General features: G+C 44.6%; 3 protein-coding genes across 6 annotated transcripts; 2 read left to right on the top strand and 1 right to left on the bottom strand.

Moving 5' to 3' along the window:
• Positions 1 to 380: 380 nt before the first annotated feature.
• On the bottom strand, positions 381 to 7,011 carry LOC117651258 (polycomb group protein Psc-like). 2 transcript variants are annotated; one of them, XM_034395100.1, is made up of 7 exons: positions 6,860 to 7,011; positions 6,070 to 6,121; positions 5,819 to 5,952; positions 5,590 to 5,742; positions 5,340 to 5,506; positions 5,055 to 5,234; positions 381 to 4,933 (listed from the first exon to the last, which is right to left on the bottom strand). In XM_034395100.1, the coding sequence occupies exons 3-7, from the start codon at positions 5,949 to 5,951 to the stop codon at positions 2,570 to 2,572; spliced, it is 2,997 nt and encodes a 998-aa protein (XP_034250991.1). In that variant the 5' UTR covers position 5,952; positions 6,070 to 6,121; positions 6,860 to 7,011; the 3' UTR covers positions 381 to 2,569. The 2 variants fall into 2 exon arrangements, with proteins under 2 accessions (XP_034250991.1, XP_034250992.1); XM_034395101.1 differs by lacking the exon at positions 6,860 to 7,011 and adding an exon at positions 6,650 to 6,751.
• A 116-nt stretch (positions 7,012 to 7,127) lies between these two features.
• LOC117651267 (U3 small nucleolar RNA-associated protein 6 homolog) lies at positions 7,128 to 10,524 on the top strand. The gene is made up of 10 exons (XM_034395123.1): positions 7,128 to 7,369; positions 7,548 to 7,674; positions 7,763 to 7,903; positions 7,977 to 8,339; positions 8,431 to 8,567; positions 8,677 to 8,922; positions 8,993 to 9,188; positions 9,310 to 9,484; positions 9,654 to 9,992; positions 10,086 to 10,524. The coding sequence occupies exons 1-10, from the start codon at positions 7,278 to 7,280 to the stop codon at positions 10,256 to 10,258; spliced, it is 1,989 nt and encodes a 662-aa protein (XP_034251014.1). The 5' UTR covers positions 7,128 to 7,277; the 3' UTR covers positions 10,259 to 10,524.
• A 129-nt stretch (positions 10,525 to 10,653) lies between these two features.
• On the top strand, positions 10,654 to 14,983 carry LOC117651262 (ubiquitin carboxyl-terminal hydrolase 42-like). Of its 3 annotated transcripts, none has more exons than XM_034395109.1 (8): positions 10,654 to 11,062; positions 11,243 to 11,411; positions 11,590 to 11,724; positions 12,073 to 12,283; positions 12,364 to 12,604; positions 12,678 to 12,742; positions 13,304 to 14,501; positions 14,579 to 14,983. In XM_034395109.1, the coding sequence occupies exons 1-8, from the start codon at positions 10,991 to 10,993 to the stop codon at positions 14,801 to 14,803; spliced, it is 2,316 nt and encodes a 771-aa protein (XP_034251000.1). In that variant the 5' UTR covers positions 10,654 to 10,990; the 3' UTR covers positions 14,804 to 14,983. The 3 variants fall into 3 exon arrangements, with proteins under 3 accessions (XP_034251000.1, XP_034251002.1, XP_034251001.1); XM_034395110.1 differs by lacking the exon at positions 10,654 to 11,062 and adding an exon at positions 11,063 to 11,151; XM_034395111.1 differs by lacking the exon at positions 11,590 to 11,724.
• Positions 14,984 to 15,092: the final 109 nt, after the last annotated feature.

Here is a 15,092-nt window from a genome sequence, read left to right as displayed (position 1 = left end):
CATCGGCCCTCCCCTTCCGCCGACAGCCTCGGAATTCCCCTCCCCTCCCCCCTCCCCCCCTTGGCTTTTTAGGGCCGTCTCATGTGTAAATGTTTGCACTGGATTTATCGGGCCGACATCGCCAAAGCACGGCCTGGCTGGACGGACACAAGGCACTCTGAGGGCTGATTTCGACGATTCGCTTCGTCGCTGTCTCTGTCGCACTCATGGGTCGTTCCGTAGGGGTGCGAGAGAGACGGAGCGGCGAAAGCATTCTTCGGAATCAGCCAGCGGCTCGCTCTTTGGACACGCCCCGCAGCGCAAACACCGCGAACACCGCACGCGTGCGGCCGCGCTGCCGGAGGCCGGACTAACTTTGTTGTGTTATAAACAAGAAAAAATTAAGAGATTTCCTTTTCTATTTATTGAAAACAAAGCATTTAACTGAACATAAAAATACATATGCATAAAATCTAAAAAAAATTGGCACACATTTACAAAATATACATTGATCATTTTTTAACTTACATACAAACTTGAAGAAAATTTACAAAAAAAAGGTGATTTACCAAAAAATTATACTTTAAGAAGACTAGAAAATATCTAAGCTGCAAAGATAAAACTGATTCAAAGGTGAACCGGGGAGTTCATTTCAAACAATATTGATTGTGGTCGACAACTGGGTTAGGATGGATGAATAAATGTACTGATGTGCTTGAATGAAGCTCAGGAATTAATCTAGCAGGCAGAATTACATTTTGTAAGCAAGTACTGTAAAGTTGCTTCTTTCAAATGTACCATGATAACTTAATGCAGTTCATAAGAGCCCAAAGCAATTGTTTCCGTCACCTGAGGTCATGTTACAAGGCACCAAAATACTCACATAATGCTTGTCATGCACAGAAAATTTTAAACATGCAAATTGATCAAGAGCGAGATTCACAGAAAACATAAGTATGAACATAAAGGAAGGCACACATTCACATTCATTATGTTTCAATGTGCCAAAGCAGCACTGCACAAAACCTCAATGAACTCACAATATATATCATGTACAGAAACTTCTAGCCTTTCCACATTACAATCGTAAAAGGAAGGAGATTCACCGAAAACAGGAGTATAACCCAGAAGGCCCACATTCAGAGTCCTATTTTCTATTGGAAAGTCAAGGCATAACACACTCTTTCAAAGGCACATTCATTGTTTAAAATTATGAAAGCAGGGCCCATAGCATAATTTGCACTCAATCTTTCTACAAAATCAATCTGAGAATATTGTGTGAGTAAGGGCTGTTCATAAGTCAGCACCCCAATTTATAAACAGCTCCTATCACAGGTCAAATATCAGTACTTTTTGATAGTTTGTCCACATTAAATTGATTCATCATAACATGTTTTTGAGTTTGTTGATCTAAAAAGTTAAGTAAAGATAAAAGAGACAGTTATTAATTTTGCAATACATGCAAATTACCCTGTCTGTAGGTCCACCAAATACAAATTTATTGCGCTGTGTTCCTAAAACATTTCTATAAAAATATATTATTGTAACAAACTGGTAAATAGAAACCATAGAATATGGTTGATAACAGTTAAAAGGTCCACGTTTGTGACAGCCAATGTGAAATGCTGTGTAAGGAAGACTCCAAATTAATTGTTGCAGTTATCGTACAAGGCACAAGGAAAAATTTAATCTAGTGAGCTGATTTTATTCCTTCCCTCTTAAAAATTTGCTGAACGCTGAATTCAGGTTTAACTAGAGGGGCCACACTTATCTAAAAGAAACAAACATGATTAAAACCAACCACTGAGTTGGATAGAGGTTAAATCTTTGTGTAACACAAATATCACATTGGGAGGATAAGAGAAAGACAGGGTACCATAGAGATGGTAAAAAGATTCCCTTATTGTGAAAAACCCTAACCGATTGAAGAAAACAAGACTGATACAGATGTAACTAACGCCAGTAATATAAATACATTTGCACAAAAATATTAACAAATATTAGAAGCATCAAAAAACTGCACTTTGCTTCTATATACCGGTATATAGAGAATGAAATATCAATCACAATCACCACTTTGCTAGGCCCTGTATTACAAGAAGAAATATTAAGTTTGAAGAAATATACACACATTTACATTTAACATTCATTGCCAATTCATTGAGCACTTGGTAATCCAAATTAATTTACTTTTAACTGGGGAGCTACATATAACAACAACATTATCAACAACATACAAAATATATCTAAAATTATAAAGTATACTATTTATATTACTGCCAATGCATGCAATAAAAGTGATGATTAGTTGAAAATTGGGTGTGGTAATCCTCCACCATCATATGTTAATAACATACACACCTTTGTACTGTGAAAGTAAAGTGCACACGTGCAAAACGCTTCTCTCTTGAGAAAAAAAAAATCAAAACACTTTAAAAAGTTGATACATTAAAAAACTTGAGTACTTAGATCATTGTACAAGGGGCACAGCCCATAATATTTTTTTCCATTCACCACACCAAACCCTTCCAGAAGTACACACAAATCATATGAAAGGCACTTCAGGAGTCTTGTCACACTGAGCAAGACTTCATGACTGTTGAGCTTGAACTGATGTGCTAGATGATGTTTTTGGTCTTGTAATTAACTGATCATCAGCTAATTTTACAGATTCTTTTGACACTAAATTGGACACATCTAGTGGTAATTTTCCAGGATCCAGCTTTTCTGACTGTTTGGCCCTTGATATGGGAAGGGTGTTGTTATTATCACTTAAACTGGGAGTTGACGTTTCAACATCTTTAGATGCAGCTGCTTTGGCTTTGGTCTCTTCACTTGGCAAAAGCGATGTCTTCTCCTCGTTTCCTGATGGCTTTTTCATTTGGTCTGAACCATTGACTTTAGCAGATCCTTGTGTACCCAAACCTGATACGGTTGCATTATTTCGACTACTTCGACTGGGTGAAGATTGTGAGCTGGAAGCAATTGATACTTTCTCACTTATTGAAACAGTTCTCTGACCAGCAGAATATGATTTCGATGACAGCGACGATGAAGAGACTGATGACGACGGCGGGGAAAGGGACATTGACGATGGAGATGGAAGAGATGTAGGGTATCCAGTCGGACTGCAAGGTGATGATGGGTTGAGTTGACGATGCAATGTGTGACTATTAAATAATATACTAGCAGGCTGAGGTAGAGCTTGATGATAACCACTTGCTGTTACTGGAGGATATCCCAAACCAGGACTCAATAAACTTGCAAATTGAGCATTAGTTGGATGAAGACCAGGTCCATACATAAAGTTTGGCATTCCTTTGGGCAGGAAGGGATTGTGAGCAAAAGGGAATGAATTTACTAGCAGCTGATTTGGAGAGTTCCGTAAGCTGGAGAGATCTGTATGTTTAGTTACAGAGCTAGAGGTGGTTGTTGTTGTCGTTGCTACAACCCTGGATGAAGGCATATGATTACTAACTTGAGCGGAGAGTGTTGTAGAAGGGAAAGGAGGCCTTGTTTTTGGCTGCGTTGGAGATGACTTGGATGTTAAAGACGGCGCATTTGAAACTATGGGCGTTAGAGTTCTAGGATCTAATTTCATGACAGATGGAGACTTAGCAGGTGGAGGGGTTTGAGGTTTGCTTTCAGGAATTTGGTACATAGCTTTAACCCCTGATGCAGGATTGCCAAGAAAACGAGGAGTGTTCCGCACTTTGAAAAACTTGGCAGGAGTTGCAGGTTTTGCAGGCCCTCCTTGACCGCTGCCGGAGGCTGAACTGCTTCCCTGCTGCTGGGGCTGCTGATCTGCCTTTGAAGAAAGAAAACTGTTTCTTGATATAGTTGGATTCCAATTCTTTGGCCCACATTTCAGAGTTTTGTAGCCAACAGGAGATGAGCTGGATTTTTTGGAAGGTAGAGCCGTTGGAGCTGGTTTGGCGATTGGCACTGGAGCTATTTTCATCGGAGTAGTGGTTATCAGGGCTGAATTTGTAGAAGTTGTTGGTTTTGTCACACCTTTTGATGCTGAAGTGATACTTGAGCTTGAGCTTACTGAAGATGCAGCAGAAACAACAATGCTGTGACTTGTCACTAGGGTGGCTGTGCACGACTTGGATGTGATACAGGTGGATGCAGCAGCTGCAATGCCACTCACTGAAGGTACATTTGACTGTGAGCTACTTGGCAGAGTGGAAATGGTGGGAACAGAAACCTTTTCAATAGGTTTCTTCTGTTGAGAAATACACATAACTGCAAGTTCTTTTGATTGTGAACAAGTCTTTGCTGGAGTCAAAGTCTTCTGGTCAGATAATTCAGGCTTGGAGAGCTTCTTTTCATCATCTTTCCTGTCAGAGGTCACTTTTACAACAGGATCATCCTTAGGGTGTTTAATAGCCTTTGTTGGTTCAATTTCTCTGACAGATTCAATATCTTTGACTTCTTTATCATCATGGTTGCTTGATTTGGCACTGTTGCCAATCTTGTCTAGAGATGGAGAACAATTTTCCTTTGGTTTTGGTTCACCATCAGACTTTATTTCATCACTTTTAGCATCAACCTTTTGGGCAATGATACTTTTGGAGACAGATGGTTTAAGATTCTTGTCATTAGAGTTAATGAGTTTATCAATAGAACTTATGTCTGTGACACTCATTACTCCACTTTCACTTATCTGCAACTGCACCTCTTTCCACTCATTGGAACTTTTGTCTTTTTTAAGAACATCTGCAGTTTTCTTTGCAATGCCTAGTCGTGATATGATGGAATCAAGCTTTGATTTACTCTCTGGTTGAGGGGAACTTGTAGCTTTGACAGGTACAGCAGGCAGAGATGAAATCAAAGTAGGGGGAGGCGGATCTACTTCCATCTGTTCGGGAGCTTCTGCTCTTATTTCTTCCACTTTCCTTTTCTTGCATGGAGCCTCAAGAATGTGGTAAGTAAAGTTAAACTGTTCTTTCTGCCAAAAAAGATGAAAAAAAATTGAATTAGTTAAGTGGTTGATGCAGAGGAGAAATAACAATACAGAGCAAAGGCACACTAGATAGCAATAGTTCGAAATAAGAGCTTGAAAAACATACTCTTTTTCTGTGAAATGAGTAAGCGACATCCATGATACTGATATCAGGCTTCAGAATTTTGTCATTGAACATAACATCAACTTGATGAGCTGGTGACAAATCGTATTTGTTTCGAACTAACTTCTGGAGGTGAGCAACTGTGACAGCAGCAGGACATCGAAGATAACGTTTGTAGATACCCTATTGGTTTGGGAAAGAAACAGGTATAAGAAATGACAAATTATTCACATCAAAATGATAAGAATTAAATGTTTCATACATAGTAGCAATAAGAAAAATACTCACATTATTATTTGATACGGCATCATGCTTGTATTCTAAAGACAAACTGACAGGCTCATCAGGAGAATAAAATTGACACTCAATGGGATCAACAATTCCTCTATCTTCAGGCGAGGAGGGTGGTGCTTCTGGGTGCTTAGCATAAAACTCTTGGCGAAATTTCATTTCTCCTAGAACATAAATAGATATTGAAGAAACCAAATGAGAAGCCAATAAAAAATTATTGTAACTTGTTACATTAAAAAACACTCACTCTGAAAAAGTCCTGGAACCAATTTGTACACCATGGTTTGTAAAGTTTCATCCGGTCTGATGTTGAGGAGTGGTTTAGTTTTGTGAACTTGAACTTCACAAATGGGGCAGTATTTACTGGTTTCAAGATGCCGCACCAAGCAGCTCTTACAAACTACAAAGAATGCATGTTATCAGTAAAATTAAATATGTTGTCCTCATAGTGAACATAAACTTAACAAGGCACCCACAGGAATGGAGGCACTCAATGATGGTTGTGGCGTCCACATAGTAACCACCACACAAAACGCACATCAAGTGCGGATGGAGCTCTGCCACAGGCAAGCGGCGACGAGCCACTCGCTCAGTTTTAAATGTGCTCATCCTAAAATAAAAGAATGATGCTGCATTAGAACATATTGCATGCTGTTCCAAGGATTATGCATAGATGTTCATCCATTCACTTATGATAAGTTAGACTAGACTCCTATCAAAAACGTACCTTGCAGATGAAGATGTAGGCTCTTATCACAGTAGTAGATTACTGACATGCCCTGAAACAGATAGCAATTTTATTATATTTATAAACAAACTAATAGAAAAGGCTGCATTGAGCTAGGAATAGCTTGACATGTAAATGAGAAGAGGGGGAAAATATAAAATGCGACTGTAGAAGTGAAACAGCAGGACCGTTTGCAAAGCTGAAAAAGTAAAAGTTGAGAAAACAGCAAAAGAGAGCAATAAATTTTATCTGCCATCGCAGTTACGTGAGAGATTTACAAAACATAACCTAACTTTACATGAAGCTTGCATATAGGTCCGCTCATACTTCGATGACAAAGAACAAGACAGCCAGATCAAATTCCAGCCAAGACTAAACAAATAAACAAGCTGACTTCCCAGGAAACGTTCCGATCAGCAGCTTTGTAAAATTTAAAGGCAGATACAGAAGACGGACGTCAGCGTTAGGCCTACTTGTCAACTGTGCCTCAGACCTGTCTGGTGGATTGCAAGTCGGACACGTTGATGAACTCTCAAATGGACCACTAATGGCTTGAGACTATCGGTCAGTACCTACGTACCTTCAGACACAAGAATTCAAGATCTACATCGAGTTTAGAAAACATGCTAGCCATATTGAAGGACACAACAACTATCGCAGATGACCCCCTGACACGGTTAACAGCAACTTCCATTATATGTTGCATAAATAAAAATGTGACACAGCTAACTTTTGCACCCTGCGGTTCCAAAATTAACTCGAGCAGAAAATCCCGTTGCTTCACACCTACCCACAACATCAAGGATAGAACGACGAAGGAAGTTTGAGGGCAGCCCACATCGTAGGCCACAAAACATTACATACGTCGTACCACACTCGCTCCACTCGCATGCACTGTTTGGTCACGTGACCTACCCGCCAAACCAAGCCTGGCTGGACTAGGTCAGTTCCTGACCGTCACTCCTTGCGAGGCTAGCTTCCGAAGTATGAGAGTTTCTGATTGCGGGAAAATTGGTTGAAATGCCCCCCTTCCCCCTCCCTCTTCCGCAGCTCCTCCGTCGCGTCGTCTTGCGTGTGTTTTCGTGGCTCTCACGCCGCGGCTGCGGCGTTGCGCAGCGCAGTGCTCACTGTCGGAGCTAAACTGCGTGCTTCTCGGTGTCTTGTTGTTTCATCTTGAGTAAAAGAGATTTAAGAGAAAACCATAAAATATGGCGGAATTTGTAGAGCTTCGTACGGAGGAGATGCTCCCGGAGGTGGAGCAGATGGAACGAATGTTAATGTTCGAGAAAGACGAGTTGCGGTAAGGACTACATGACATAACCTCTCAGTCGTCCTTGTGTGTGTCCACTTTCTGATGTCGGCCACTATAATGCCACTTTGTTATAGTCCTTAATTCTTTATTTTTCTAGCATCTGTATCGGGTGCATGCATTCTTCAGCAACTCATCTAATCATGTATATGTTTCCTACTGTTTACAGAACAATTGCTAAAAAACGGAAGGAGTTTGAGTACAAGATTCAGAGACGTACCAAAAACAAAGAAGACTATTTACGTTATATTCAGTATGAAATGGATTTACTGAAGTTAATCCGTTTGCGTAGGGAGGTAAGAATGTTTTTTTGGCTGAGTTTTCCAAGGATTTGAACAAATCTGCATGTGTTGTCATTTAATTGGTGTCACCTTTCTCCAACAGAAAATGGGGTACCAGCAGAAGAAGGCTAATATTGATTTTACTATTGGCAACAGAGTCAACAAACTTTTCAAACAGGCTATTTTCCGTTTTCAAGATGATGTTCGCCTTTGGCTGTCCTACATTAAATTTTGTAAACAAGTGGTAAGCATCTCTTTTGCTTGGATAAGTTCAGAATTTATCATCTTATCTGCAACCTTTTTATTTTCTCTTTCAGCGATTTTACAGTTGTGTTAGCCGTATGCTTGTTCGAATGCTCCAAGTTCACAGTGATAAACCTCAACTCTGGAAACTTGCTGCCAAATGGGAGTTTGAAGAGAGTCTGTCAGTTGAGAATGCACGCCAATTCTTGCTCCGAGGGCTTCGTGCCCATCCTGACTCTAGATTGTTGTATGCAGAAGCTTTCAGAATGGAGCTGCACTATGCAGCAAAAAAGCGTACAGAGCTGGAGGAAGCAAAGAAAAAGCAAGGTGAAGGGGAAAATGTTGCTGGAACAAGTACAAAGGATACCAGTGAAACCACTACAGATGGTACCAAAAGTGGAATTGCCAACCTAAATGGGGATGTAGTTCCAGATCAGGTAAAGTAAAATAATTTTTCCCTGATGTTTCTTTTAATACTGCAGTTGTATCCAATGCCATTTCTTATTAAACTCTCATTTCCCTACCCAGGTGGCTGAAGGAAAATTAGCTGAACTTATTTATGAATCGGCTATGAAAAAAGTAGATGGAGTTGAATTCATTATTCAGCTGTTAGATATTGCTAAAGAGTTTGATTTCACAAGTAAACTACAGAAGAAAATTGTTGAGTAAGTTTATGACTTGCTGTGCTGAAATGATAAATTATCCGTTATTTAGAAATCAATGTAGTTTTCTCTTTCCTTATTCATTAAAATTTTTCTTTGTAATCATCTTTAGGGATCTGCTAAGTAAATACCCAGATAGCGAATTGACTTGGGACACCATGGCAAGGAGAGAACTGGAGGGATCGCCCTATGCTGACCCGAGCAATACAAGCCAGTTGCCTTTAGAACCATTATTGGGTGTTTCTACAGACCATTCATCACTCCCATTAAATCCAGAAGCATCAATGTCAATGGATGTTGATGATGAAGGCACAGACAGCGAAAAGAAAGGAAAAGCAAACCTAACTCAGAGATTAAGGTTTGTAATCTTCACCACACCTCCTGCCTGGCGTCCATAAAGTATCTATAGCAATCTGATTACATTACAGATTATGTTGTGAAGTTTATGAGGCTGTTGTGAAGAAACTCAATACAGAGAAAATGTGGTCCCTGTATCTGGACACAATGCTGGAGGTGAGCCAGGATGAATCTCATCTTCCATGCTACAAAAAGAAGCTGCTGAAGCATGCATTACAAGGAGCTCACAATGCTGGGAAGCTTCAAGAGAAATATTATTTACACTGGGTGAGTTCCTTGCCTTATTTGAATGGTTTTCTCATCCCTCAGAATTTTGTGCATTTCTGAAACATTCAGTGTCTGTTTTTCCCAAACTCACATTTTTCTTTTCTCCCTTTTCTGGTACTAGATTGAAATGCTACAAGCTGCAGGTAAAACAAAGAAGGTTCGTGATGTTTTAAAATCAGCTACAGAACATATACCATCGAGTGCAGAGTTGTGGCAGCTTAGACTTCGTTTCCTTCTTTCTCGAGATGAGGAAATGGCTGCAGAAGATGTTTTCCAATCAGCTTTAAAGCAACTTGGTAGGTAGAGCCTGCCAAATAGATATTTTTGTCAGGTTTTATTAGAAATTAAGTAGTGATTTTTTTTGGTTACTTTGAGCTGGGTTTTTATAGTAACATTGTATTTGATGCCTTTGCACCATCTGAAAAGTGTTCCAACCGTAACAAAGTGATAATGATTTTGTTGCAGGAAGTGACCCTGAAAGTGTTTTGCCCCTCTGGAAAATTCAATTGCAATACTGTCAAACAAAGAGTCCTGCAAAGACAGAGGCACTCTATGAGAGAGCTCTGGCTGCGCCCGCGAGTGTAGTGACTGCCCTACGCCCTATGTACCTTGAGTGGCTTTGTCTTTCTCGGGGCATCCGGGACGCTCGCGCTGCTTATGACAAACTGTGCCTGCAGCCTCCTCTTAGCCTCGACTTGCACACTAAGATGGCTGCTCTCGAATCCATGCAAACCACTGCAGTTATGAAACAAGTTCGGAAATGCCATGAAAATGCTTGTAACCAGTTTGGCAAGGATAATGCAGGTAAGATTGCAGTTAGTTTTAAGGTAGATATCGTTTTCCCCTCTCACAATCAGCAGCAGGTTTTACTAATTATTATTCTTATTTCTTTGACAGATGTTTGGATGGATTATGTGAAGTTTGAAATGAAAAGAGGAGACCCAAAAAATATTAGCAATATTTACTTGAGAGCTGTTAGACAGCTAGAACCTATCCAAGCTGATATTTTCATTCATGAATTTTCCTTAGTAAAGACATGTATGGCTGTTCCTCCCTCATCAGAGTCATGACCCATTTTTATTACTTTCCTTGAAATTTCTGTGACTGTTTGATATGATATTTGGCGAACATAACTAACATGACTGTCTGTACTACTGATGTACGTTGCTGTAAATATGATCATTCTACTACACCTAGTAAGATTTTCAATCAGGGAATTCGGAATTAGTGTCCTTTCTCTGTTTGTGTATTCATTTCAAATAACATTGGTTGTCTGACTGTCTAATTGTTTAAATACCATTAATGAATTCAAAATGTATTCTGTGGAATTACGTAATTTGATTTTTGAAACTTATAATTAGGATCCCTTTCCCCTTTTTCTCATACCACTCGAATGTAGTAGATAATAATAAAACAAATAACAAGAAAAAAAAATCTTTTCTCTATGAGCATATTCTCAATCCAGAAACATGCGCTCGCACCCGCTGCGTCTAAGAAGTTGGGTTGGAGCTGGTTGGAGATGTCTGCACAGACTTGTCTTCGGCCAACCGTTCACTCATTATGCCAACATATAATGAAAAGATAAAAATAATATAGACGATAATACTAATAGCTATTAGGTTCATGGATGTCATTTCATGATGGTAGAAAAAAGCGGTATTCATACCGTTGGATTTTACTAAACTTCCCCGCTACTTGCCTGAAGAACCATCGCTCAGCCGGTCATTAAGTCTTCGACTACTGGCAAGACTGGTGTTGCCCCACTCTGGTTTCTTTAGCATCTACAGCAGACACAGATCAAAATGTCATCTCTAAACCGAAACAAAGGCTTCCGAAATGCTGGAAACACATGTTTCATCAATGCAGCTCTACAGGTACAGTCCCTTTCCACGAAGATTTCATCGTTTACGTATCAGGCGAAAACAGATCCGGCTGATCAGAACGTGGCGTATCGCTGATTCCCGTTAGAACCCCATGTTGCTTTTACACGATGTAATTTTCTTGGATAGAGGGGATGGGGATGGAAAATTCTAAACTCACTGGTAATTGTGCAGGTCGTGTTCAGTTCTCCGTTGGTAATGCGTCGACTGCGGGATCACTACAACAACAACAACAAATGTCCGGGAGCTGCCACCTGCGTTGCATGCGCCGTCGTGACAGACTATGACACATTGTCGGCTGCTACTTCAGACGATCCAGAGAACGTTCTTAATCTTTTAAAAAGTAAGTATTTCGTGTGAAACGGACACATCCGAATCAGATGTGACACGATCGCGATCTGTCAATGAACATCTCTTACTGGGTGCCTTCACATGTGGGGGGTCTGACCTTGATCAGCGTACCAGTAAATAGCGTTATTTTTGGACACTGGAACGGCAGCAAATATCTCCCTCTTTCATAGAACTCATGCCTCATATGGAGCCTGGAAGTCAGCAGGATAGTCACGAGTTTCTCCTCAACCTCCTGAATGCCATCAACAATCAGCTGGCTCAGCATTGCAATGCATGCATTAGTAAAGGAAAGCAGGTTCACTACAGTAAGTACCTGAGATAAGAGAAGGGTCGGCCAGAGAAAGGCGAGACCGAGCGAGCACCGGACGTCCGTCTTTCACAGTGCGCTCGTCGTAGCGCCCGGCAGGTAGGCCAGACCAGCCGCGCAACGCCCGGGTGTGAGGAAGGTGGCCTACCTCGCCCGGGGGCGTTAGGGGGCGTCTCAGCTCCCGAGGACAGAATAAAAGACGGGCGTCAGGTGCTCTATTTGTCGCTCTAGTTGGTGCGTATTCTGTCGGTTTCTCCAAGCCGTCCCTTCTGTAGCTTTCATGCATAGCTGGCACGGAGCCCCGCCTTCGCCGCCAATTTCATGTTTTGTTACACTTATTTTTTAGCCGAGTGCCAAAATTGCCCTTCACGACGAGAAAATAGCGAGCTCTTTTGGGGATTTGAAATCCCGATCAGACACACTGTTGAGGAGGGCCTCTCCGAGTGTTTCCGCGCTGCCCTGCTGGAGGTGGACTGCGAGTGCAAGAAGAAGGCCCCCACCACAAGATTCCTGAAGATCGTGACCATGCCCGAGATCCTCATTGTGCAGTTGGGAAGGCAAGTGGCCAGCGGCGCAGACGGACGTCAGCCAATGCAAGGAATTTTCTCAAACTAATAAAGATCAACAACTTTTGTAGGTTTCAGTTTGAAAACGACAGGATTTTCCGCGTGAGGGATGTGTCGGTGATTCCGTTCCGGCTGGACCTGAGGGAATACCAGGACCGCGGTGCCTCCGACTCCTCGCCCCCGAAGGCCACGGCGGCCACCTTCAAGTGCGTGGGGCTGGTGCTGCACTACGGCAACTCAGCCAACGAGGGGCACTATCGGGCCGCGGCCGTTGTCGAGGGCGGTCGTTGGCGTCTGTTTGACGACCGCGTGGTAGGTTTAGATGAAACGGAAGTTGAAATTAGACCCGTAACACTACAGTTAAAGAAAATTCCTTGTGTCTCAGGTGAAATCTGCGTCATGGGCTACGATTCAAGAGTCGGACGAAGTTTACTTCGCTCTTTACGAGAGGTAACCGCGACGAGTGTGCTTGCTCTGTATACCTATCTTAGCCTATCCAAGTGTCCGTGGTTCGCCTACACGGTTCATTCGGTCGCTATGCAGTCCAGCAGACAGGGCCGCGGGACTAGCGCGGGGACGGACTGACCCTACGCTGCACAGTGGGCCAGAAGACCGGTGGAGGCGGCCAAAACTCTAGACGCGTTTTGAGCTCCAGAGTCGCTAAATGGGACTCGAACCGAGCGTGTGACCCCACCAATGGATTCCTCGTTCGGAGAGCAATCCATTGCTCGGGCCACATGTTCGGTTCGAGCCCCTTTTAGCAACTCTGGAGCTCAAAACGCGTCTAGAGTTTTGGCCGCCTTCACCGGTCTTCTGGCCCACTGCGCGCTGCCCGGGCTCATCCCGCGAGCAGGGGCGCAGGCAGGACTGAGGTGCCTAGCGTGCCTGAGGCACTTCCGCGCGGCCCTGTCGGCGGGACTGTCGGCATACTTAAATTTGGACCTGAGAAGCTGGACCATGTAAGAAATGATGGTCATAAAATACAAGACCCACCGTGTCCGCTGTCGGCAGGTTCCAGGAGTTCCAGGAGGGCGAGAGTCCCTCGCCACCGCCATGGCGGCCACACCACGCGGCCTTCCGCCGGACGTACTCCGCCGCCGCATTCAAACTGGGCAAGCATCCACCGCGCTCCCATTCGGGTGGCGCGTTCTTCCCCCGGGTGGCTTCCACCCCCAAAACCTCGGATGCCTTCGACTTCGCGCTGTCCTCCGACTCTACCTCTCTGCCCGCGGCGTCCACGGCGCTGGCGGCCACGAACACGCCCGCGCGATCTTCATCCAGCTCCGCCACCGAGTCCGCCACCCGTCTGCCCGCGCGACTGGCGCCCCTGGACGGCAGCTTCCCGTCCGTCGTCAGGGACCCCCTGGACGGCACTCCATCCAGCAGGTCCAGCAGCTCGGCGCTGCAGCTGCTCGGCAAGCTCAGGGCATCATCCTCGTCCTCAGCGACCACCGAGAAGGCCAAGGCCAAGGCCCCGCAGTGGCGCACGCCGCATCAACCCCCGCGTGCGCTGACGGGCGCCCGACTCGACTGGAGCACCGGGCCAGTCGAAGAACGCTCCACCTTGCACGGAACTCTTGATTTCTCGGTCTTGCCGGCGTCGGTCGGGACGCCGTCGCTGCTCGAGTCGAGCACTGCCTCTGCGCCGGTGGCGCAGGTGCTCATCGCCCCCAAGTGGCGGACGAGCCCCATCGCTGTGACGGCGCCTCTGCAGACCGCCACCGACCTGCCCAGCCCGGACAGCCCGTCGTCCCGGTGGACCACCACGCCCAACAATGAGCGGCTGTCGTGGTGCCGGCCTGACGCGGCCAAGCCTGGCAAGCCTGGCAAGCTCCTCACCAAGTACGACACCAGCTCGTCCGACGATGACCGCCTGCCCTCCGCCCGCTTCGAGGCGTCGCCGCCGCCGCGGCCCTTCAAGTGCCAGTCGTGCGGCAAGGCGTTCCGCGCCGAGGCGGCCCTGCTGCGCCACGAGGTGCGGCATTCCCTGTGGCTGCTGCCGGACAGCAGGCCGCGCGCGTGCCGACAGTGCCGGCAACAGTTCCCGTCGCTGGAGTCTCTGCACCGCCACATGAGGAAGCACACGCTGGGCTCCGGCCCCTCCGGTCTCGGGTGCCCGAGGGACTGCGGCATCCAGTTCCCAGACCCCGGTTTGCTGCAACGGCACCTGGACGCCCACGGCAAGCCGCAATTTGCCAAGTGGAGAGAGGTAAGTAAAGTGAGGTCTTTTGATTGTTTTGTTGCTGCGTCGGAGTTCTGTGTCGTCATCGCTGTCTCTGTTTTCAGAGCCCCAACGTGGAGGGAAACAAGGAACACTTGTGCAAAACGTGCAAGGGACACTTCCAGGATTGCAAAACTTTGTCACGCCATCGGAAAGCCTTTGGGGAGGGACGATTGAGAAAACCGTGCAGCTCTTGTAAAAGGCGTTCTGCTCGGAGACTCAAGAAACTAGACTACTTGACGAGGATCGTCCCGTGGCAGAAGCATCGTGATGCCATTCCCTTTCAGTAGTAGGAATAACGTCTGAAGCACAGCACTGCTACCTCTTAGACTCAAAATCAGGCCGATCAGGGACCAGCAAACCAGGCGATGCATTTTCAGCTCTACTGAGGCTACTGAGCAAACCGCGGTTAAACTGGATACAGTCTAGCCAACCGTAGGCCGACCCCCCTATCCGCGGGGCAAGCTATTGTCTCATAACCTTAAAAAATATATGAAGTCTTCCTCCGTTTATTTTCTAATATTTTTGTGTAAAGACAACTAACTGAGTTAATCTAATGGTCACGGAGGGAATATTTTT

The sequence above is a fragment of the Thrips palmi genome, unplaced genomic scaffold (genome assembly GCF_012932325.1).
Source record: "Thrips palmi isolate BJ-2018 unplaced genomic scaffold, TpBJ-2018v1 HiC_scaffold_5, whole genome shotgun sequence".
Taxonomy (NCBI): Eukaryota; Metazoa; Arthropoda; class Insecta; order Thysanoptera; family Thripidae; genus Thrips; species Thrips palmi.
The sequence above is the reverse complement of the archived record's forward strand: the minus strand, read 5'-3'. Positions and strand labels throughout refer to the sequence as shown.

Excerpts from the sequence above, each read along its gene's own strand:
- LOC117651267 (XM_034395123.1), top strand. The coding sequence starts at position 7,278 with ATGGCGGAATTTGTAGAGCTTCGTACGGAGGAGATGCTCCCGGAGGTG. Across the intron at positions 7,904-7,976 it reads TTAAATTTTGTAAACAAGTG|CGATTTTACAGTTGTGTTAG; the intron begins GTAAGCATCTCT and ends TTTCTCTTTCAG. Across the intron at positions 9,993-10,085 it reads GTTTGGCAAGGATAATGCAG|ATGTTTGGATGGATTATGTG; the intron begins GTAAGATTGCAG and ends TTTCTTTGACAG.
- LOC117651262 (XM_034395109.1), top strand. The coding sequence starts at position 10,991 with ATGTCATCTCTAAACCGAAACAAAGGCTTCCGAAATGCTGGAAACACA. Across the intron at positions 11,725-12,072 it reads AGGAAAGCAGGTTCACTACA|CCGAGTGCCAAAATTGCCCT; the intron begins GTAAGTACCTGA and ends CTTATTTTTTAG. Across the intron at positions 12,284-12,363 it reads CTCATTGTGCAGTTGGGAAG|GTTTCAGTTTGAAAACGACA; the intron begins GCAAGTGGCCAG and ends CAACTTTTGTAG.
- LOC117651258 (XM_034395100.1), bottom strand. The coding sequence starts at position 5,951 with ATGAGCACATTTAAAACTGAGCGAGTGGCTCGTCGCCGCTTGCCTGTG. Across the intron at positions 5,743-5,818 it reads CATTGAGTGCCTCCATTCCT|TTTGTAAGAGCTGCTTGGTG; the intron begins GTGGGTGCCTTG and ends CATTCTTTGTAG. Across the intron at positions 5,235-5,339 it reads ATGCCGTATCAAATAATAAT|GGTATCTACAAACGTTATCT; the intron begins GTGAGTATTTTT and ends CCAAACCAATAG.